Source organism: Sebastes umbrosus, chromosome 16 (assembly GCF_015220745.1).
Source record: "Sebastes umbrosus isolate fSebUmb1 chromosome 16, fSebUmb1.pri, whole genome shotgun sequence".
Taxonomy (NCBI): domain Eukaryota; kingdom Metazoa; phylum Chordata; class Actinopteri; order Perciformes; family Sebastidae; genus Sebastes; species Sebastes umbrosus.
Window position 1 is genome coordinate 7316229 of NC_051284.1, and position 23134 is coordinate 7339362.

A 23134-nucleotide genomic window follows, 5' to 3' on the forward strand; every position below is an offset into this window, starting at 1 on the left:
CAACAACAGCTGTCAGTGTGTCAGTGTGCTGACTTGACTATGACTTGTCCCTTGACTATGTGATTATCATAAAGTGGGCATGTCTGTAAAGGGGAGACTCGTGGGTACCCATAGAACCCATTTACATTCACATATCTTGAGGCCAGAGGTCAAGGGACCCCTTTGAAAATGGCCGTGACAGTTTTTCCTTCGCCAAAATTTAGTGCAAGTTTGGAGTGTTATTCAACTTCCTTCACGACAAGCTAGTATGACGTGGTTGGTACCAATGGATTCCTTAGGTCTGCATTCTAGCTTTAAAACTGAGCCCGCTACAACGTAAAAATTGCAAGTTGCGGTAATGTGTTAAAGAAATTAGTGGCATTAACACAAATTTGCGTTAACGCGTTTTATATACAGTATAATATATATATTGAACTACAACAAGGACCACAATTGAAAATAAGTCCTGTGAATTGTTTGTGTTGTCTTTAATGTTCTTTTAGTCATGCATGTGCATTGGTGTTGTAAACATGTTAATGTCTTTTTAAAATGAATTGTCAAGTAAACAAAACAAAAAAGTTAGTTATTTTTCAGGACTAGGTTATATTGTAAAGTTGTCAATAAATCAAAAAAATATATATTCCAAGATAATATACCCCTAATGCAATACCTCATATTTTGGCCGAAGTATATGTGATACAGATGGTGAGCAGTTTTATGCAGTGCAATAATTTTCAACAAATCTTCAAAAATGTGTTTTGTGTTATTTTGTCCCTTCCGCGTATGCATACATCAAGAGTTGAATCAACTCATTACAGTCTCTTTTTTTCACACAGAGTTTTTGTATTGTAGGCATTTGGTTGTGTGTTCATTAAATTGTGTCTCCCCTCTGAAGAAATCAAGCCTTTTCCCATTACCTCCCTACGAAGGAGTGCAGGCCAACACTTTCAGGAGCCACAAGATGGAGCTAGAGACCATTAAATCCACATCTCTCATCTGCAGAGCTGGAACCTTAAAATCAATTCAATTCAATTTATTTTTATACAGCGTCAGATCATAACGGAAGTTATCTCAAGACGCTTATGGAGCAGGTCTAGACTGTACTCCAACTCTACAGCAATAACAAAAGACATCAAAACAATTGTCTTTGTTAAAAACTGTTTGTTGCGTCACTGATCCAATTGTCACTATATCATCCTCCGCTGGTGATGAAATGAAATAATTTTAAAGATTCTGTGACATTTTATCAGTCCACATTTTTAACCAATTTATAAATCATTACTTAATGACTAAACTGAGCTCATTATTCAGTGCTGTTTCTTTTTTAATTTTCAATCCACTCCATCTCAGTCATCAATATTTAAATGGTATAACCAAAGCCTAACTCGTTATGAATGATTCAATAATCTAAAATGTGTTTAAACACGAAATCCCGTGTGCATTAATTATTAATAGCATTTTAGAGCTGTTAGCATGAATGTATTTGACTGGTAGGCGTTATGGCATCCTTGTTTTTTAGGAGCTGGTTTTTGTTTGCATCCTATTCAAAATTGGTTGACAATTTGTTACTCATTGCCATGGGCTCCTAAAAAAGAGTCAGATACAGATACATAATTTCATACACACTGAATGGTTCATATCTTGCTTTTTTATAATGCTGTTCATATAGGGTACAGTTTCTCAGCTTTTTCTCAGTGTTTATATTAAAGGTTTTAACATTTCGACTTAACAATGTGACACCTCTGGCTGCAACGTGATCTCACGGGAAGGCGTATAAATAGCACGCCACTTTTTGAGGACATTTCACATGCAAGTTATGAATTGTGATTTTTCACAGCTTCCTCTGCCACGCTGTAAATTATGTGATGAAGTGAAGTCAAAATCTCCCAATAACTGATGCTAAGAGACAGATGGTAGTTTTATCTCTTACAGTATAAAGCTGTAAATGTACACTGAATGAGCAGATATGACCCATCTGAAACAAAGTTGTGTGTGCCTCTTATTTATTTGTCTTCATGAGCAATTCACTGGATAAAACAAATACTGTTACAACACAAAAAAATGACTATTTTCCAAAAGCAATTTTGGCCACATGTTATGTACATGTTACATAATAAAAAGACAGAAGATCATCTCCTCATATCACTGTTTTCTCCATTTTAATAATTAAAAAAAAGCTTTTCACTGTTCACCAGGCATTTACATTGGAATCGAATGCTCAGGTCAAACCACCTTCACTTTTTTTTTTTATTATTTGCAAATGCAAAACTTGTCAACAATAAATAATACTATAAAATGTACACAAAAAGATTTGACAGTCCACCACAAGTTAAAACAGAACAGATTGGATGTTTGGGAACAAGGAAGTAGGGAGGAGGGTTTTCTTCTTAGCAAAAATGTGACTGTCCATACAAGTTACAGAAAAAAGCTGATCATCTATACATTGACACTAGCAAGATAACAAAGTTGTTGTTTCTGGTATATTTCGTTTTGTACAAAGAAGGGAGACTCTTCTTTACAAGCGAGCATCATTGTCTTAACTGTAGAGATTATACAAGCAAGAGTTAAGGCAACTTCTCTGTTGTTTTTGAAAAGTAACATGGAGTCATGTCGTGTTTTATTCTGTCTGTGGACCACTCGTCTAGATTAGGGTTGGAGTTAGTTGTGTCATTGCATAATTCAGGCTGTTGACCAGGCCTGTAGTCCATCATCAAAAAAAAGGAATGCTGGAGATTTGTCACGAGTCTGTTTGCCATCACAAAGACTGATTCAGTGGTCCAGGATTTCCACGTGATAGTTAGGCTCTCATATCTTCAATATCTGTCTCAGACGTGGACAGTATACCGTTTGCAACGCCGACACAACACGGTGCAGATTAGGTTCAGACGTAACATGCGTGTTGTTTTGTCTGTGTGTGTGTCTGAATGTGTGTGTAACGGTGTCAAACAGGAGGAAAAAAGCAGACATAACAAAAGATTTTGGTTAGTTCCTCATCAAAAATCAAGCCCTCTTCACCTTTTTAAATCAGTACGAAACTTCTGGTAAAGATAATGACTTACTTAGAGGAATTCTGGGAGATCGGCCAGTAGTTGGACCAAAGATGTAACCTAAATTTAGCCTGATGGTGGCACGGGAAGAAGGATCGGGAAAAAGGTCACCAAAAAAATTACATTTTATCCTCTGTGGAGGTAATTTAAAGGAAGAATCAACATTTTGGGAAATTCACTTATGAAGCTACAGCCAGCAGCTGGTTTGCTTAGCTTAGCTTAGCATCAAGACTGGAAACAGATATAATGTGTTAATTAGTAAGCTTTAGAGGTGCTGGTAGGCAGATTTGTTTTTAACTTCGGACAGAGTCAAGCAAGCTTTTCCCAAATATTTCCACTCTTGATGCTGAGCTAAGCTAACCAACAGCTGGCAGAGTGGTAACAATCGTTTCATTTAACTCTCAGCAAGAAAGCAAATAAGCCCATTTCTCAAAATGTTGAACTCTTCCTTTAATTGAAATATTTTAAATCTTTTTAAATCAGTATGAAACTTCTGGTAAAGATAATGACTTATTTAGAGAAATTATGTGAGATCAGTCAGTAGTCGAACACCAAGTTGTAAGTTTAGCCTCATGGTGGCAAGAGAGGAAGGGTCAGGAAAAGGTCACCAAAAACATTAGCATTTATCCTCTCGGGAGCTAATTTAAAGGAAGAATCAACATTTTGGTAAATTTTACATTTTACAACATTTAACTCTCAGCAAGAAAGCAAATAATCATATTTACCAAAATGTTGGACTCTTCCTTTAATTGAAATCTGGCCATTAGCGTTAAATATTTAGTGATATCTTGTCCTGAAGGTGGCGCTATAGAGGACAGCTCATGGAGAATCCAAATTGAGAAGGGTTCATCCTCTGATTAACATCAATGAGCTCTGTACCCTTTATGGCTATCTGCCCACCATCATTCACCTGCACTGCTAGTAGGACAAGAAAATGATCAGTCTATGATGTCACGTAACAACACTGACTTAACACCTTTCTTTTCCTTTAAAATGTTTCTGTTTTGGATAAAATGCTAGCAGCCTCAGTGCAGTGTATGCTAAAGTGTTAACTTGGAGCAGGTAAACAAAGGAGCTGACCAGGACACATGGATTATATTGAAAGCATTGCTCTCCTCAGCTCAACATAATAGTCTTCTTCTAACTGCACAACTGCAAATAGCTAACTGTAGCCTGTCCTGCTTCAGAGTGGCTCAGTTTTGTACAGGGTTGTTTAGCTACCATTGAGGATACTGAGGTTATGACCTCTGTATGATTTTTGCAACCTGGGGGGACTTTACATTGTAAAAACATAAACGCAGTGCGCATGTTATAAGTTTGATATAAAATATACCATTTACAGACAGTATTATTGAACAGATAACTGAATAATAATTAAAAAAATCAGAGTCCTTTTTGGCTTCTGGTCAAAATGGTGAGGGCTGTGTTGGGGGGATTCATGACCTCTAAAATCCTGCCTGTGGCCTTGGCATTGTTTGACTCCCATATTACAGACATTAGAGACTACAGTGTTCAGTTTCTTGGTTACATCAGCCCAGTTTCTGGATTCTGGGTAAGAAAATTGCCGGCTATTCTACAGATACAAACTGTAATTTTAGAGATGCTGTGCTTACAGAAATATCTGTGAAAGAATTGCAGCAAGGACTATCTTTACTTATGGACAAATGCAATGCAGCAGAAGGTAGACAAGACGGAAACGGGCAGCTTAAAAAGAGCTTTTTTTGCTGCCTTCGCTTGCAGAGAAAATGAAGCGGGTGGGCAAGGAAATGCTTAAAGTGACACCAAAGCTGGGCCTTGGCAAGCGGCAAGCTAAGCCTAAATGCCTGACTAACAGGCAACAGATAGAGTTGCACACTGCTTACCTCTGAGTCAACACTCTGTAATCTCAACTGGGTTCTCTGCTTGCACCCGCCTCATACAAACACGTACACACAGTTAAATTTACTATGTGCATTGTGTGTGTATGACATGAGTATGAGTGCTGTAAGTACGCTTGTGACATGTGAGTGTGTGTATGAGCAAGTGCTGGGCCTCAGCATGAATCACACAGTGTCACTCCATGACAGCAAAGAAAACAAAGGCTACAGAAAAACCGTGAGATAGAACTGTACGGAAGCCCTGAACGCGCATGATTCAAACTTTTTTTTTGAATACTGTTATCACAAGATCACAAGTTAATTATTTTGTTATCTCGACATAACAAGATAATTCACTTATAATGAAAAGACAAAAGGTTGTTTTCTTTTATTACTTATAATGTTTGGGTCAAATAAGCCGATGGTAAATGCATCCTAACAGCCCAGATCGAGCTGACAGCATCAGTAATTCTCAAGAATTATTCCTAAAAAAAATTCCAGCAACCAAAAATCAAAGAATGAAGACATTGCCCTCACAATTTTGTGGTATTTTCTATGTAATTAATAAGGGACACAGGTTTTATACTTCTGGTGAATTTAATAATGTATTCATCTTATTTCCATATATATGTACCCTTGTTAACACCTTATTTTGAAAACCTGACGTAGTCATACGTCTATCCTTCCGCCAACTTCCTCAAGTTCTTAACTGTGAGCCAAGGATGTATACATCTATAGACGAATCCGGTGACCGCTTTGTGTGTTTCGCAATCTAGCGCCGCCATCATTACTGCGGTGGCAAGTCGTAGTGACTCTATTATCTGCTAATCGTGACTTTCTGCCGAAAGCGTCGGTGGTTGCTCATAGTAACTTAATGGTCAGCATAGATAATAAACACAAGTGAGTATATATTTAAATTGTACTTGGTTACTTCCGGTATTTCCCTGGATTCGTGTGAACATCCATGCTGTCAGCTTGATCTGGGCCGTTTTGATTTACCATCAGCTGATTTGACATTATAAGTATTAAAAGAAAACTCGTAATAACGAGTTCATTATTTTGTTATCTTGAGCTAACAACATTTTTTTTCTCAAGATAACGACATAATTAACTTGTGATGTCGAGACAACGTTCCAATTTTTTTTAAAATCATGTTCGCTTAGGGCTTCCGTAGGATGGGACTGCAAAGCAATGTACACATCTATTGTAACTCGTGATTAAGGATCACTCAAATCCTGCATTGTCTTTTTATTCCAGATTATATATATTTATTTCACCTTACTCGTAATGTGACAGATCATTGGCCTTTATGGATTGAGTAAACCATAAAGAGAGACAACAGGGTAATACTGTTTTTTTTTTTTTTTACATCCACTTGTTCTCTTGTATCTTCCTTTCTTTTCAATAAGTGCTTGTTATTTTGGCAACTATAAATTATGTGGTCAAATCTTCAGTTTGAAATCCCATTTCCACTGGTGACATGATGTTGTTTCAACACACCAGAGGCCTTTGGCATATGATAATACCTTGTCTCACACTGGTACAACGTACCTCCTCCATAGGAGTGTAAACTAAATGCTGGCTTTGTTTGATGTCCCAGCTCGCGGACCTTAAGCCGCAGTGTAACTGGATCAGATCAAACTGGATGGGTCACCCAAAAAAAGCTGTACATAGAGCATGCCACTGAATCAAGGACAACGCTGGCTTTAAATTTGGCTCAAAAAAAATAATAATTGGCAAAAAAAAATGAAGCATCTTGGCAGGACTTGTGGACAAGCAAGAGGCATTGTTTTAAATATTTCTCAAATTATTTCCAAAATGAATTCAGTGTGTTTATTGTAGAAAATCTACTTCAACAGTGTTCCTCCAGGTCCCAAAAGAGTTACTTATGAAAGAGCTGTCTTCCCTCTGCCCCCCTCTAAATTCAGTGCAGTCAGTCTCAAACTAGCCCATTACGGGAACATCACTGGTAATGTATTATAGAAAAGATGAAGTGTACAAGCCTGCGGTAGCAAGTGCCTGCTGCAGGTTGGCAGAGTCTCTACATTGCCATGCCATCCCGGTTCTTTTGGAGGTGCAGTACGCCTTGAAGTGTTCTAAAACAGCAGCTATTACTGTTACTAGTATGGCTGCTTACTGTTTAAGCACACAGACGGCATTCCACAGGGTGAAAAAACGTAAATAGTAGGAATGATTAGCATGACAACTTAATTAAATTCTGTGAAGTTTAAGAGCAAACAAATAGATGCGACAGGAAAAAATGGCATGAGATTGTATGATTCCACCCACACCCCGTTGCTTGCTGGTGAGGGTTAATATTTTATTCTCCAGTTTGTTGATTTGGTAGGAATAATTCTCAACACAATTGGTTATTTTGTGTCCAAGGACAGTTTTCCAGGCTCTGATTGAAATATCTGTTTGAATTGTCCTCGAGCCATATTGCATTAACTGTATTCATGCTTCTTTATAGCTACCACCCCTCGGAATCACCCAGAACACTTTGTGTCAGGTTGGCAAGTAAATCTTTTATGCTGGTTAGATAGAGCAGAATTTCTGCTATTTTTTTACCAGCTCTACAATCTAAACTTTGTGAAATCAGTCTATACCTTAGTGACAAGTTGTGTGAAAAAGAAAACAACACTTACTGGAGCAGGAGCATTTCATTGAGGGATGGAGATCTCTCTTTGGGGCTCCTTCACTAAACACTGTGGTGTGTTCCATAGTAGCAGACTATATGGAGAGCACTTGCTTTGATAGGGGAGGGTGGATAAGGTTTAAGGGGCAGTGTGGGCTGAGAGTGTCTAAATGAGGAGAGAAGCAGCAGGGGGAAAGTCCTCCTGTTGCAGGGATATACTGTCTGCAGTTCAAAGGTCAAGCGATCCTGCTGGCCACGACATCAAGTCTGTAGAAGTTCAGTCAAGGAGTCCTGTCCGCTCTGCTATGACACACATCAACATGTTTGGTTGGACTCTCATCAGTCGTCGAAGGCGATTTGTGGTGCTGGTAGACTGGACGATGAGTGAGAAAAATGTGTATGTGTATGTGTGTGTGTGTGTGCGCATGTGCGGTGGTGTAGTTGGGAGGGAGTGGGATTTGGAGGTGGGGGGTGGACAAGTGAGTGTCGTTGATGGCACTGTGGTCCTCAGAGCGTCCATCTGTGAAACAGAGTGGGAGGAGAGTTAGACTGAGTCACCCCCCGAGGCTGTTTTTTGTAAAGTCGATGCATGAATCCAAGCAGGCAGCCCCAACTTTCATTTCAAGGTAAGTGGGAGAATAAGGGTTGAGCTCAGAGTGTTTAGAAGTGGGGTTGTATGAGGTACTTATCCATAGTCAGTGTATTACCTACAGTAGTAGTAGTAATAGAGTAAAAACAGACAAAAGCCATGTACTGCTGTGGATGGGGGGTAGCAGCAAAACCTATTTTAGCAACCTAAAAGAAAGGCCCACCTAAAAGAAATCAATATCCATTTATGAACGCTATATTTAGAATATTTTCACTGCTTTACCTTGCCATCAAACAGTCCTTTCTTTCCAGGAACTGAATTCATTATATCCATCTAGGCTCTCTTCAAAGCCACCAGACTCCATTGAAAAAAAACTGTAGTTTTTCCTCACAGAACACAGGGGTTGCTGGTCTGCCGCTGCCTCGATCAGTTAGCAACTCCAGTGTTCTGTGAGGTAGAAGTACTATTTCTTTTCAATGGAGTCTGGTTGCTTTTGGCGAGAGCATAGATAACGGCTTCAGTTCCCCATCAGAGACATAGACTGTATAGTTGTCTCACGGAAAGGTAAACCGGCGCAAAATATTTTAAATATAGCGTACACTTAAACTGATATTGATTCTTTTAGGCCCGATCAGACAGAGACGCGTCGCTACAGATGCAGCCGCTTCAAAAACAGAAGGCAGAAGGCAGAAGGCGTCGGGCAAAACAGATGATGCGTCACTGAAGCGGGGCTGGGTGCTTAACCGGGCGATCAAAAAACTGAAAAAAAAGTACAGTCACAGTAGTGAAACTATCACAACATGAGATATGAAGCTCTCTCACTGTCCAATAGCTAACAAGCTGGCTAGCTACCTAGTAACATCTACCAGCATCTAAACAGGAGGAAGGAAGTGCTAAAGTAGTAAAGCCCATCTCTTGCTTGATTTGACTGGCTGCCTGGGCCAAGAGCGACATTGACGAGCGGTGCGACTCCACGCCTGGCGCTGAAAAGTAGAGAAAATATTAAAAATTTGATGCATGTCTAAAAACTGCTAGAAAAATGCACCATAGGAAAACAATGGTTTTGCGGTCAACGCGTTTCTAGCGACGCGTCTCCATGTGATTGGGGCCTTAAGTGGTTAACATATGTTTTGCTGCTGCCCCCTTCCACAGCAGTACATTGCTCTGGTTCCATGCGGTAACTCCTTTCTGTTTCTCCAAACTGGGGGCGTGCTGACCGTCGTCTACTGTTGGTAACACACTGACTATGGATAAGCACCTCATACAACCCCACTTAAAAAAAAATCCAAACTATCCCTTTAACAACACGATCAAATTGAAGAAAAAGCAGATTGTCTGCAGTGCTTCTTAAAATTTGGGTTTATTCACTCTGGTACACGCAATCAGAGTGTACCTCAAGTATCAGCTTGAGGACACTTTTGGGCAAATAAAGAATGAAATATTCAGCTTCTGCTTCTCTGGTGGCATTAATTTTACATAATGTTTTAGATAATTCATAATGAATGCCTTGCGATATTGCACATAAGTGGGAAAGGTGAGATGCAGTGAACAGATTTAGCATTCTCCCTTATCAATAATCAAGAATTGTGCATCTTTAGGTATCTGAAGGTTACAGTGTATTTTCCCTCAGCTGCATGGTTTGCTTTTAGCGGCACTAACGGTGCACGGGGCTTGATTTCCATCTTTTGTCGCCATTAATTACTCTAATTCAGAGCACTCGCCTCGTGTTACCACAACTTGAATTGGTCTTCAATTGCTCTTGAATACAATTTCATTTAATTAACAACTCGAGGGGTGCATCATTAAATTCCGTATTAATGTGTTGAATAAAACCGTTGACATGATAGACTTCCCATTTCCATTCTGAAGCTCATAAAGGTAATCTGCCAGTCAAAGTAAAGCAACGAGTATTCTTTCTGTAAAATGGAAGCAATGTGCCATCTCATGAGGAAATATATGTGTAAAAAACTGGAAAATTCATGCATTGGCTAAACAAAAATAAATAATAAAAATGCACATGCATGATATTTAGTATTTTGTCATTTCTAATAATATATTTGATGATCTAATATCTAGTCTTAATATGTATATTAATGTAATTAACAAGTGGGCATCCCTCCTGGTTCACTATCCATTTTTTAGGCTTTTCAGAGTCAGTCCCTGCAAGTTTCCCTCCAAGTGACATTCAAAAACATCACCTGCATACCGTGGCGTTACGCCACATTTGAACTCTGTCTTTCTTATTGGATATTTCCCTTGCTTGCTTGACTAATGTCTGTCACACGGGGTCTACCCTTGAATTTCCCCAATTTAAGATGATAAGACTACCTATGAATAGTAATCAGCTTGTGAAAGAATATTTTGGAAGTAAAGGAAATAATTTTAAATAGTTCAAAAGATACACGCTGGGGAATGAGAGACATTTGAAATATCAAAAGCGACTGATTATTTGACGGGTACCCCACTGTGAATTACAAAATGTCAATGAATAAATCTGTGTAAATTCATGCTTAAATACAGAGCCTGCACAACTGCATAAAGAGTGTCTGTGGGAACACACCGGAGTAAACCCACCTCATTTGTTTTGATTGCGGATTCGCAGACACCTCCTCTTCAGCGGCGGCTCCAGCTCGGGGCTCCCGTCCGCCGATAAAGGGGCACTGATGGAGCAGGACAGGATGGCCGTCTTGTCGGCGCCGGGCTTTGGCACAGGCTGGATGACCACACAGCCTCCGGTAGACAGCAGCGGCATGGCATAGGCGTGCTCACCTTCCTCCATATTGGAGTCGGGATCTGGCTTACCCTCCACTGCGTCCGCCATCTCGTCTTGCGCCGAGCCCCGCTTCCCCGGGTCCCAATCTCCGACTGAGCAATTGTTCTCTTTCAGTGCCTCGTGCTCCAGCTCGCCGTTGGCTGGCTGCTCCTCTGCCTCTCCTTCTCCTGCAACGCTGTCTCCTCTTCGGTCAGGGTAAGACTCGAAGGCAGGAGCGAGAAGCGAATGCCATCCCGTGCCATTGACTATGACATTACATGGGGCAGCGGGGCTAGTTTGGAGGTGGGGCAGGGGTTGGGGCTGGGTCCGTGCTGTGCTGGGCAAGGGTGGTGGGTTACAGTTAGAGATGCAGGGATTTAGCTGGCTCACTGGAGGATCATCATGGCAAGAAGGGCTACTGTTGCTGGAGGGAGGGCCTGATGATTCCAGTGTGTTTGGGTGTGTGGCCCCTTCCAGCTCCGCAGCACTGAGGAGGCCCTGTGAGAGGGCCCCTTCCAGCCCATCAAGACTGCCCTTCCCTTCCCAACTCAGCCCAGCAGCTGGTGGAGATCTTGATTCAGCCTCTGCCTCTACTTTGACCTGTACCCCAGGTAGCATCCTCTGAATTACCTGCTGTTGGCATGGCCTCTGGCCCACAGTTAGATCAATCACCCCGTCCATCGGTCCGGGGCTGCTGGTTAGACACGGGTTGCCCGAATTGTCCTCTGCCTTCACAGTCAAGTCCACCAGTGCTGTCCTGCTTCTCTCCGAGCGTACAGGAGAGAGACGCTCTGCACCGGTTGGCTCAACTTTCTGCTCCCCTCTGTCACCTCCAGAGGAACCCGGAGAGTGGAGCCAAGAAGCTGAAGCTTCGGAGGACTCCGGAGCACTGCGGAAGGCGCCACTGCTCTCCGGCTGGTCCCTGTACGTTTTGGGGTTGTAGGGAATTGGGATTGGAATAGGGATTGGGACTGGGAGGGGTACAATGACAGGGTAAGGGACTAAAAGAGTTGCTGGGGGTACCAATGGGGCCAGGGACGGCATGCCAAAGTTCATCATTGGGGGCATAGGAATGCGCCCATTGGGCATCATGTTGACTGGGGGGAAAGGGGGCATGCCTGGCATGTGGAGACCTGGGTGGGGGGGCATCATGCCAGGGTTGGGATTGGATGAGGGGTGGACATGTGGAGACAGCATGGGCCTGTGCATGGGGCTTGATGCTGAACCCATGGTCCTGGGGGGAGGTGGTGGACCAATACCAGGGATGATAGGGTTTGACAGGGGGCTATGAGGCCCCCCTGGGTGGCCAGACGGCCGAAGATATGGTGGACGCATCTGCTGCATCATTTGATGCTCCATGAACAGCGGCAGGGGCATGGGCCCCCGGGGTGTCATCACCATGGGAGGGCTACCAGGTGGAACCCCGACAGGTGGGTGCAAAGTGGGAACAGGCGGAGGGTAAGGCATGGGGCTCTCGTGGGGTCTGGGTGTGGGGATCTTGGCTGAGGAGGAGGAGGACGGGGAGCAGTGGGCAGCAGTGTCAGAGGGTGAGGTGGCAGAAGAAGTGCAAGGAGCCAATGCGGAGGAAGGTCCCCCCGGCGAGGGAGCTTTACGCCGCAGGTCCGTTAACGGCGTCCCCCAGGATTCAGGAGTGAGCAGCTGTACCCCTCCGCTGCACTCCATCTTACCCTCCCCACCCATCCCGTGTCCTGGGTTACACAGCCCTCCAGGCAGTGCAGCCTGGGTCTCCTTGTAGAAAATGTCCATCTTATATTGGTTCAGGCATTTGGCACTGCAGAACTGCAGCCTCCGCTCACCGGCACCAAAGTCCAGGTACTCCTTAGTGTGGCGAATGTGTTTGCACCAGTCACACACCTGTAACAAAAAACACAAACAGTACACACACTGCATCAGCACCTGTCACTCTGCAGACAAAAGACTTGTAATTTGTTTGTGATGAAATATAACATAATCTCCTCTGAAGTGCCCTGGTAAGCACAAGCTCAGCCTCCAAACCATCTGGACGTAAAAAAAAAAATTCTTTTTACTGATGCTGTTTCTAAATACTTTTACAAATCTGTAAAATCTGTCAATACTTAACTGTGAAGTTTTTTTAAATGCACGTGCTTGTATGTATTTGATTGATGTAATGTAGGTGTGTGTGTGTTTGCGCATCCTTTTTCAACATGATGACATTCTGCTGCTAAGTGGTATTGAAGCCACTTTGTCTTTAACTTTCTGCCCTAACAAGGAATGTCCATTTACACCTTCTGTTGCCAATAAAAACACTCATTTAACCACAGTTCCCTTGGAGACTGACGCCCCAAGCACAACAGGACAAAAAAGATAATTTGCCTCAAATGGCCTTCCGCACTTGGTATTGAAGTGTGTGCCAACTAATAGACAGGCATTAAAGTTAAGTCACTTTAAATGTTAGACAGCTTGATCGATCGACCGACTGACTGATCAATACTGAATTACAAAGAAAACTGCTGCTGCAAGTTTCAACTTTCAACCATTTTGCACTTAAGGGTCACACCCACTATCAGTAATATTTTAGATCTAAGAAGTTATTTAATTGATGATTTACTTTAAATCTCTTCAGAGGCATAAATTCATTGTTGCAATAGCTCAATGAAGAACTTGCAATTTTGTCATTTAAGCTGTAAATTACAAAAAGCAAAAGTGTAGCTAAAAACGGTCAAGGTCAAAATCAACCCATCATGTTGTTGTAATTTTCTTATTCCTGAAGGAAGGAGGCTAAATAACTAAACACTTACGCTAAATTTTGGCGAGGAAAAACTGGCATTGGCATTTTCAAAGGGGTCCCTTGACCTCTGACCTCAAGATATGTGAATGAAAATGTGTTCTAAGGGTACCCACGAGTCTCCCCTTTACAGACATGCCCACTTTATGATAATCACATGCAGTCATTGTATTGTGTTGTTAATTGATTTCCTATAATAAATATATACGTACATTATTTTGTATAAAGCAAGCATATTTGCCCACTACCATGTTGATAAGAGTATTAAATACTTTCGAACAGATAAAAAATGTGCGATTAATTTGCGATTAATTATACACAGCCCTAATTACTGTAGCTGTTAGAATTACGAAATCACTTTAAGATCAACTTTTTAGAGTCACAGGATTTGTAAAATGTGCTCAGAACAAATATTTTAATTTATATTAGGATAATAAAATGATTTTGCCAGTTCAGTTTAAAAACTACATTTCTCGTCACATGTTGTGCTTTAAGGCAGGATCCCTTCTGCATGCCGAGAGCAAACGTGAAGTGTCTACGTTGAAAAGTTGTCTTTCTTGCTCACTGCAGTGGCAAAGATCCCAAAACACCCCGCTGCACTGTTTCATCACTGTTCTACACCTTTGCAGCACAAAAAAGTGCATATTTTCCTTCGGCGAAAGAAAATGAATGTGACCCTGGTAGAGCAGATAGCAGTGGGCGAGCCCTGAACACGACGTTACTCGTCAGGCCACACACAGCTCACTCTGTCAGCTCCGGGAGGAGTGGCAGGTCCTCGCCGGAGATAATTAAGGCATTAATCAGTTGTCAGACCCCTCAACGACATCCATCCATCACACAGACCCTTAAGCCCCCCTGCTGAATGTTAATAAGTTGAGGGATGCAACCGGAAGGTGGATAAACTCCTTTTTGCACGCTGCACAGCAACATTCGCTTTATTTGGCAGGATCCTGTCTGGCAGCAGCTGAAAGACAGTGGACTCACATGGGCCGTTTTTGGGCAGATGCACCGTAGCACTGGCCAGGATTTCAAAAGAACACAGCATGCTGTCCTGCAGCTGCTACACGTGTAAAACATCAGGTTCTTTGCATATATTATGTGTTTTACATCAGATTGTCTGTTATGAGGAGGACTGAATGAAGCAGAAGCATCTTCCAAAAAGGACAAAAGTTTTAAAAGATGTTCTGCATTTGTAATAAGTCATTATGTCACTCAGGAGGGATAACTCTGACACTAAGACATGAATGGAGCAGCTGGAGTACATAAGGAACCACAGCAAGAACAGATCAGAGACCAGACTACGTAGCGACTGCTGTGCTTAAACAGCACGCCGGTGGTGCTCAGATGTCAGTCCCTTGAAGTCTACACGTTTTAACTGCCCATTTAGTCCTGGCTAATTCAATGAGCCATGACTGAGTAAAAGTCAAAAAGGTGCTCTCACAAGTTTGAGTTTGATAATGGTAGGCCCAGGATATTTTAAATAATAAATGTGCTGAATTTTTCCTCGACTCAGACAGTCAGATGGAGAGCACTTAACGACTTTCTGCACCGCGAGTGAGATTTCACCGCGCATTACGCTAATGGAGTTTTGCTTTCTCTTTCTCTCTCTCGCTCGCTCGCTCTCTCCTCACTACACAGATGTTTGCAGTTCAATGTAATTATGGTCATTTATTTCCATCGTGGCCAACGAACCAGCATCGGCGGTGCAGTTTAACCATTTGCATTACGACAATTATCGTGCTTCCAAACGAGTGCAACCACCTCGGCAGTCGCCGTTTTTCTTCCTCCTCCTCTTGCCCTCTGGCCCAGCGATGAGGCCGGTGACATTTAAGAATCCCAAGATCAGCCAACAGCTAGTTTTAGCGTATAATCAGTTTAGCAAATGAACAAGTTGGGTGAGATGATGATCGGAGGACATTAAGGGGATAGGATGAAGAGTATTAAATTGCCACAGAGTTGAAAGCTTGTGGACCAACAGGTTGCAGAGGAGGATGAGAAAGTTTCAGGCAGCGAAGAAGGGGTTGCAGATGTTAAAGAGATTGCAGAGGATGTGGAGGATTTAGATAATGAAGAGGAAGAAGAGGAGGCATTTGCAGAGGGTTCAAGAGGCTGGAGGGTTTCAGACAGCGCAGAAGGTTTCATAAGAGGCTGTAGTGCCTGAAGTGGTTTTATACTGTATGTAGAATGAGCAGGTTTAAGCAGTAGAAGTGCATAAAGGGTAAGGCTTGTATATCCCCCCTGTTAAAGTTGATATGTGATTCTTTTGACACTTCTCAGATTGCCGCTATAATCACAAAACACAAGGATTAAACCCGTGGAAATGAACCAGGTGCTTGAAGCGAGCCAGCCGCTTGGTTTTCAGTCAAACTGTCTCACACTCCAAACAATCTGCAGCAAAGTATCCACTCTAGACAAGTCCACCAACGACGGCAAACAGAAACACTGTGCTTGTTGCATTGTGGATTCAGTCCAGATTATGTAGCAAGAGACTGCCATCTTAAAGCACCTGGTCCACTGGAAAGAGAAAACAGAATAAAGCTCCCACTAAAGTTTACACAAGAAAATAAAACTTTGGCAGCGCTCAACAGACCATCTGCAACATGTGGACTCGTTACAGTGATTAGCCAAAATATCAGTTTACTGTGGCCTCATTTATTGGAGAATCTATCATGGTGGTTATAATTACCTGGCTTACAAATGGGGGAAACATATCTGATTCATATCCTTTCCCAGTGTTTTAAATTGGCTTCACTGTGGACCTGATGTCTTCATTAAAACCTGAGTGGAGCATGAAAAGTTGAAACTGTAGATCAAAGCCGAAGAAGACCAGAGCTACACTCCCTCTCATCACAGCCAGCCATCACCGTCGGTCATTATAGATGTGACATACAAAGGCCATTCTCACTTGGCCAGGTGAAGCTCTATCGCACTATATTTAACAGCACACACTCACGCGTGCACAGTGAGTAAAATATCTTCAGCTGTAAAGAACGATGAGACAGACCTGGTGGATTTTGTTTGAATGTCAGCGCAGAAGACTGGGCCTCTCTGAGTGTGAGAAATAACTCTGTTGGCATGTGGCTGTCTGGTTCTGCTTTTCCTCGTGGGGCATCTTTGCTTAAAGCGAAAGTTTGACATTTTGGGAAATATGTTTACTCCCTTTCTTGCTGAGAGTAATTTAGATGAGAAGATCAATACCATGCTAAATATGAAGCTACAGCCTGCAGCTGATTAGTTTAGTTTAGCAGAAAGACTGGAAACAGGGAAAGAGCTAATAACAGCCTGTCCAAATGGGGTCAGGCCTATGTTCCCTCAGCACCTAGGAGTTTGTATCATCCAAATAAGACCCTATGTTCCCTCAGCCCTATGTTCCCTCATGAACTTTTTGTCCTTTTTTAGGGGCATATAGGGCTGAGGGAACATAGGATTGAGGGAACATAGGGCTGAGGGAAGATAGGGTTGAGGGAACATAGGGCTGAGGGAACATAGGGCTGAGGGAACACAGGGCTGAGGGAACAAAGGGTTGAGGGAACACAGGGCTGAGGGAACATAGGGCTGAGGGAACATAGGGCTGAGGGAACATAGGGTTGAAGGAACATAGGGCTTAGGGAACATAGGGTTGAGGGAACAGAGGGCTGAGGGTCAGAGGGCTGAGGGAACATAGGGTTGAGGGAACATAGGGCTGAGGGAACATAAAGCTGAGGGAACATAGGATTGAGGGAACATAGGGCTGAGGGAACATAGGGCAGAGGGAACAGAGGGCTGGGGGAACACAGGGCTGGTGGAACATAGGGCTGAGGGAACATAGGGCAGAGGGAACATAGGGCTGGGGGAACATAGGGCTGAGGGAACTTAAGGCAAAGGGAAAACAGGGCTGAGGGAACACAGGGTGAGGGAACATAGGGTTGAGGGAACATAGGGCTGAGGGAACGTAAGGTAAAAGGAAAACAGGGCTGAGGGAACATAGGGCTGAGGGAACACAGGGCTGAGGGAACACAGGGCTGAGGGAACACAGGGCTGAGGGAACACAGGGTTGAGGGAACATAGGGCTGAGAGAACACAGGGCTGAGGGAACATAGGGCTGAGGGAACACAGGGCTGAGGGAACACAGGGCTGAGGGACCATAGGGTTGAGGGAACATAGCGTTGAGGTAAATGCAATTCCCAAAATGTTGAATGGAGGCTTTAAAGGAAAATTTAGGTAATTTACCACATGGGTCTATTTCTGTAGTTCTTGCCACCATTTCTATTGGTTGTAATGACATTGTGCTGTACTCACTAGCAACAATGCAAGGCTAAAAGGAAGTCTAATGGGGAAAGACACGAGCAGTGAGTATTAAGCCAGCAGTTTAGCCAGATTATCTAAACCGCAGTATTTAGAGAACTGAATGAGAGCGCACCAGAAATATCCGTAATAAATGCTAATGTTAATATGTACCCTCACAACTACAGCAAGTACGGTGGGTCAAAATTACAGGATTAAAACATGCAGTTTGGGTTATCATTCTACAGTTTGACATTGTTTTTGTTTTTTTAAAAGTCTTGCTTACCTGGGGGTGTGTTTAAAACCTGTACGGTTGACTAGTTGCCCTATCTGACTCCTTGTTAGTGATGTTGCCACAATCCAAGATCTCAGTAATTGACTTGATGAGTACAATGTTATTATTAGACATATAAAATACCTGTCGAAATGATAGTTAAAACTACTTGTAATAATGAATGTTCCTTTAAATATACATTAGCAGCATATACGTGGCACATTATAGGCTATTCCATTGTCTTTTTGTTGTGATGAAGAGTCCACCAAACTGTTTTCTTTCACTAAATTATAAATGATCTATGTAAAACATATAAAATAAAAATTAAACTAAAATAAGTAAATCCACATAATTCACCTCTTGTCTGATTACTCCTACAAATCCCCAAACACAAGTCACTGAATAGGATGTATAATGAAAATGAGCAAAGCAAATGATTATGCATGAAAAAAGTTATGAAAAGCTCAAACTTAAATGTGTGCAAATTTTTATGTAAAAACATGAGTGCCGCTTGTGTACTGTGTGTTATTTTCTTGGGCTGGCTTGAGTCTGATGGTTGATGTCTACTTTTACAGTAATGCCCAAATATGAACCAGTCTATTGACATGTCAGGAAGAAATGAGTTGAAAATTATACACTTTTAACAGAAAACAACATCAAAACATATTTGTGCAGTAGCCATCAAGTTTAAACTCTATCTGGTGTTAAATGGTTATGGTCCTTACAAGCACATCGCTGTTTGTCTTGAAGACAAGCCTGGGCGTGTCCTGAGTAAAGCTGTGCTGGGGTAATTTCCCACCGAGGCCATCGTCGTCTCTCGCCTGGGGGGGAGAAATAATGGCTTCTTTTTACGAATGGACAAAATAAACAGGTGAACAGAGGCAACAAGGAAAACTCAGAAATGGAAAACAACACTGAGAAAGAAGAACAGAAATGGTGACTGTAAAATGGGTGAACATTCATTGGTTTGTGGAAAAACCAATCAACAGGATTCTCTGAAACAAAACTGTGTGTGTGTGTGTGAGTGTGTGTGCATGCATGTGCATGGTTGAGGAGTCTGCAAGACGTTTAGTTTAGACATTCAAAGTGCTGCCAGCTATCTTAGCGGTGTTTGTTCATTCAAACACCCATTTATTTCAGGAAATTAAACACATTTAAAATAAAAAAAAAACTAATTTCACGCTACACTAGCATGAAGAAGTTCAAATATATGGAAGGTTCTGAAAATTTGTATAAAGTCTCTTTTAATCGAGATATTTACGGTAACACTACCATAGACAAAGCAGGAGCCATTAGTGAGTAAAACAGTCAGTAACTCTTCAGTCATGATTGTTTACGTGTCTTGTATTTCCTCGATAAACTCAATGGGAGGTTAGATACCATATTTAAAGGGCCTGTACACCCACACAGGCCCATAAGACTGATGCTCAGGTTGAATAGATGGACTTTTCCTAAGTAACTACGTTATTTCTATTGACTGTATATATGAAGTGGACATTGTCATCGTGACGTCACACATTTGTTTGTGGACTGTCGTTTTGAAGCCTCAGGTTTGGCATTTTGGCCGTCGCAATCTTGGTTTTTGGCCGTCGCCATCTTGGTTTTTTGCAACCATAAGTGATACAAGAGGGTGGAGCTAAGTACAAACGAACGCTGAATAAGGTATTTTTAGGAGACTAAAATGTTTCAATTAACTTTCATGAACTGGAAACACACTATGAAAGGGTTCAAGTTGTAAGACAAAAACACGACAACTCCCAGACCGGACAACGCCATGGTAGTGACCTGTCAATCACAAGGTAGCCACGCCCTAAAGCATCGTTATGTCTATTTGACTCTAAATGGGACCATAATTTACGAAATGAACATCATGCTGTATTGAAGAAGACTTGAAACTAGCAATTGCGACCATAAACTCATGTTTACAATGTTTACTGAGGTAATAAATCAAGTGAAGAAGAAGAAGAAGAAGTAGGCTCATTTTCTCATAGACTTCTATGCAATCAAACTTCTTTTTGCAACCAGAGGAGTCGCCCCCTGCTGGCCATTAGAAAGTATGCAAGTTTAAGGAACTTCCGCATTGGCTTCATTGCTTATTTCCCCAAACTCTACTTTAGGTCGTCATTGTAGGAAAAGCACAGGTGTTACTAATCGCATTAACGATGGCTCAGTTATGCTACATTCACATGATGTCAGCAGAATGGGAAGAACAGTTATTCTGACTTCACGCATCATTACAAGATGGTTAGCCCCACTGCTAATCTTGTAGCCACTGCAAATGACATTAAACAGCCTAAATTAGCTTATTTTGTTGGAGTATGTCACATGTCGTATGGCATATTCCAAGATTTTTGTTAGCCTTTTAGTCACACCATATAAATAGCATAAATTAGCTCTTAATGTGTTACATGTAGCAGTGTGTTCACAATTAAAACCAGATACAATCAAATGATGTATAGCTTCTTTTTAATGAGCTAAATCGACTGAATTAAAGTCAATGTTGGACTTTATGTTGATGTACCTACAGTACCAGCCAGGATGGCAGGTATGTTGACACTGATTTGCAGACACTTCTGTGGTAAATGTCTTAGCGGTGGGAAGTTCCTGATATCTCTGACTTGGTATAACAACTAAGAGGCAGATGTGAATGGTTTCTCCCACCCGGCTGCTCTTAATTATGGTCTGAACGACAACACATGAACTCGGCGTGATCACAATTTAAGGTGGAGGTTCTCCCGCTCTAACAGGTGCAACAAAGCTATCTAAAGCCCTATTCGCACGGGACTAGTGTTACCAGGGAACCTCATTTGATTTAGAAATCCACCCCGACATGTCTGTGTTTGGAGCGAATTTACTGATATTATCCCCCATGTGTGATGTCAAGGCTCTGTGTAACATCAAAAAAAGGCGCGGAGAAAACAAAAAAACGTTTGTCAAAAAAAAAAGACTCCAAATCACAAGATGCTGATTTGCACGGGACTATTATCACATGACCTCTGTGTTTGGTGAAATATGGTTGGTTGAAGTGGAATTTTTACTTGACAAATTACAGACGTGGCAGATTTGCACGGAATTAAGAGCACAGATTAATTGAACAATTTCAAATTATGGAGGTCCCCAGGTAATACTAGTACCGCATGAATAGGGCTTATTGTAAGCTAAGAGTGTGAAGGGGCAACTGAGCCATAATGTTACTAATGTCAGCAGTCAGTTTCCCTCATGCAGTTGATGGAACACATTATATTTTTGAGAACCTGGTACTTTTTGTCAAGATTTTTAACAATATAACAAAAGTTAGCATCACGCTTTACTTAATCACTGATAAGGAAAAAGTAACCCAAACTTATCAGTATTTCCTGTAAGTGTAAACCCAAACAGGGTGAATAAAACCTCAACACAGTGAATACTTTCTGATTGGACTATGAGCACATTACTGAGCTAGTATCTCTATCAAACGCTGTTTTCCACACAGCAGATCAGTGACCCATGTCTAACAACACTTTATATCAAGAAGACATTGTTCATGGCCGCTTCAAGCATTGCCAGAACAGTTTTGGGCCGAATCTTGTAAATTAATGGCAGACTTAATAAAAATCAATTCCAAACAGTAATTTCTATCAGATGGTTCAAGTCATAGTTATGTAATAAGCAGGCATAACATCACACCGTTGTTTTACGCAATCTCGGTTAATTATCAGAAAATGACTGACTCAGTTCAATATGTAACTTAGAGCTGGTTGGCTTGGAGATAAATTTAACATTGCTGTAAAACCATGTAATAGTGTGGTTGACTGCTAACATTACCTAATGTTTTTTGGCGGTTTGGGGGTGAACAGGGGAATACCTGCACTTAGTGACCCTTGCACAAAAATGTGTTGCATGTTAGTGATCAATATTTGGCAGAATTTTACAGTAACTTAGTGTATTCTTGTAGAAATAACAGTTTCATTAGGGAAACTAAGATGATATATTTAATTTGCTAAAACAGTGGCTGTGGGCGCTGCTATAGCTCACCTGGTAAAGCGGGCGTCCTATGTACCAAGGCTGAGTCCTTACCGCAGCGGCCCAGGGTTAGAATCCGGCCTGTGGCCCTTTGCTGCATGCCATTCATTACTAACTCTCTCCCTATCAATAAAGGCATTGTAAAGCCAAAAATATAATCTTAAAAACAAAACAAAACAGTAGCTGTTGTGGGTTCAATTTGCCCATGTTGTAATATTACAATTCAAAACTCCTTTAAACATTTATACCATCTGAAAAGGAGCACCCTTCTCCTACACTCTGTGAGTCATTCATTATGCGCAGTGTGAAAACTGAGGCAGTCAATGCTGTTGTGCCAGGTGTGGGCAATTCTGTTACAAAAGGAGTTATTGAAGAAGCTTTGTCTGGCACATTTCTAAATTATTTCATTGTGTTTCATTAAATGAAATGCACTTTTTATATAATTGGTTAATATTTTACAGCCACGGGGCACCGAGCCGCCGTTATCAGAAATGGAGATTTAACCTCTGTGTTCGTCGTGCCGTTCGCAGCCCCCGAGCTGACATTTCATACCGAGCCTACGCCACTGACAGGTGAGCCGCTGGCCCGAGCAGCCCTCTTTCATATCATGTTCCCTTTAAATTGCTCGCTGCAACCTTTGATTTGTCATGGGTAATTTGGCCTCCAGCTCTGCTCGTCTCTCGATGATACCAAAGGGCAATTCTGGTGTATATTCTACTTTCTTTTTTTTGTCCAAAGACTGATTGAGTTTGCCTCTGCTTCCATCTGCTTCCCTCACCTCCAGGTATGGGTTTCCTGTTCCAAGCATGACATAAATCAAATATTGCTGTCTTGTGGTACTTGTACTGGAAAGAATACAGTGTAAGAATCTGAGAAAAAACATTGTTCATCACTGACATTTTACAATGTAACAGGGGAGATTTTTTTTTTTTTTTTTTTTACTTTGACACAAAAAAAAGGTTGGAGAAAA

At 41.8% G+C, this 23134-nt stretch overlaps 1 protein-coding gene across 4 annotated transcripts in view; it reads right to left on the reverse strand.

Moving 5' to 3' along the window:
• Positions 1 to 2113: 2113 nt before the first annotated feature.
• The window catches only part of sobpa (sine oculis binding protein homolog (Drosophila) a), a 56019-nt gene continuing 34998 nt past the window's right edge, over positions 2114 to 23134 (reverse strand). For 2 of the 4 annotated variants that reach the window (XM_037746882.1, XM_037746881.1), the window contains 3 exons: positions 18888 to 18983; positions 10681 to 12733; positions 2114 to 8037 (listed from right to left, as the gene is read on the reverse strand). In XM_037746882.1, coding sequence (XP_037602810.1) covers positions 10682 to 12733; positions 18888 to 18983 — 2148 coding nt within the window. In that variant the 3' untranslated portion in view covers positions 2114 to 8037; position 10681. The remainder of the gene's footprint in view (positions 8038 to 10680; positions 12734 to 18887; positions 18984 to 23134) is intronic. The other 2 variants (XM_037746884.1, XM_037746883.1) reach the window with 1 other exon arrangement.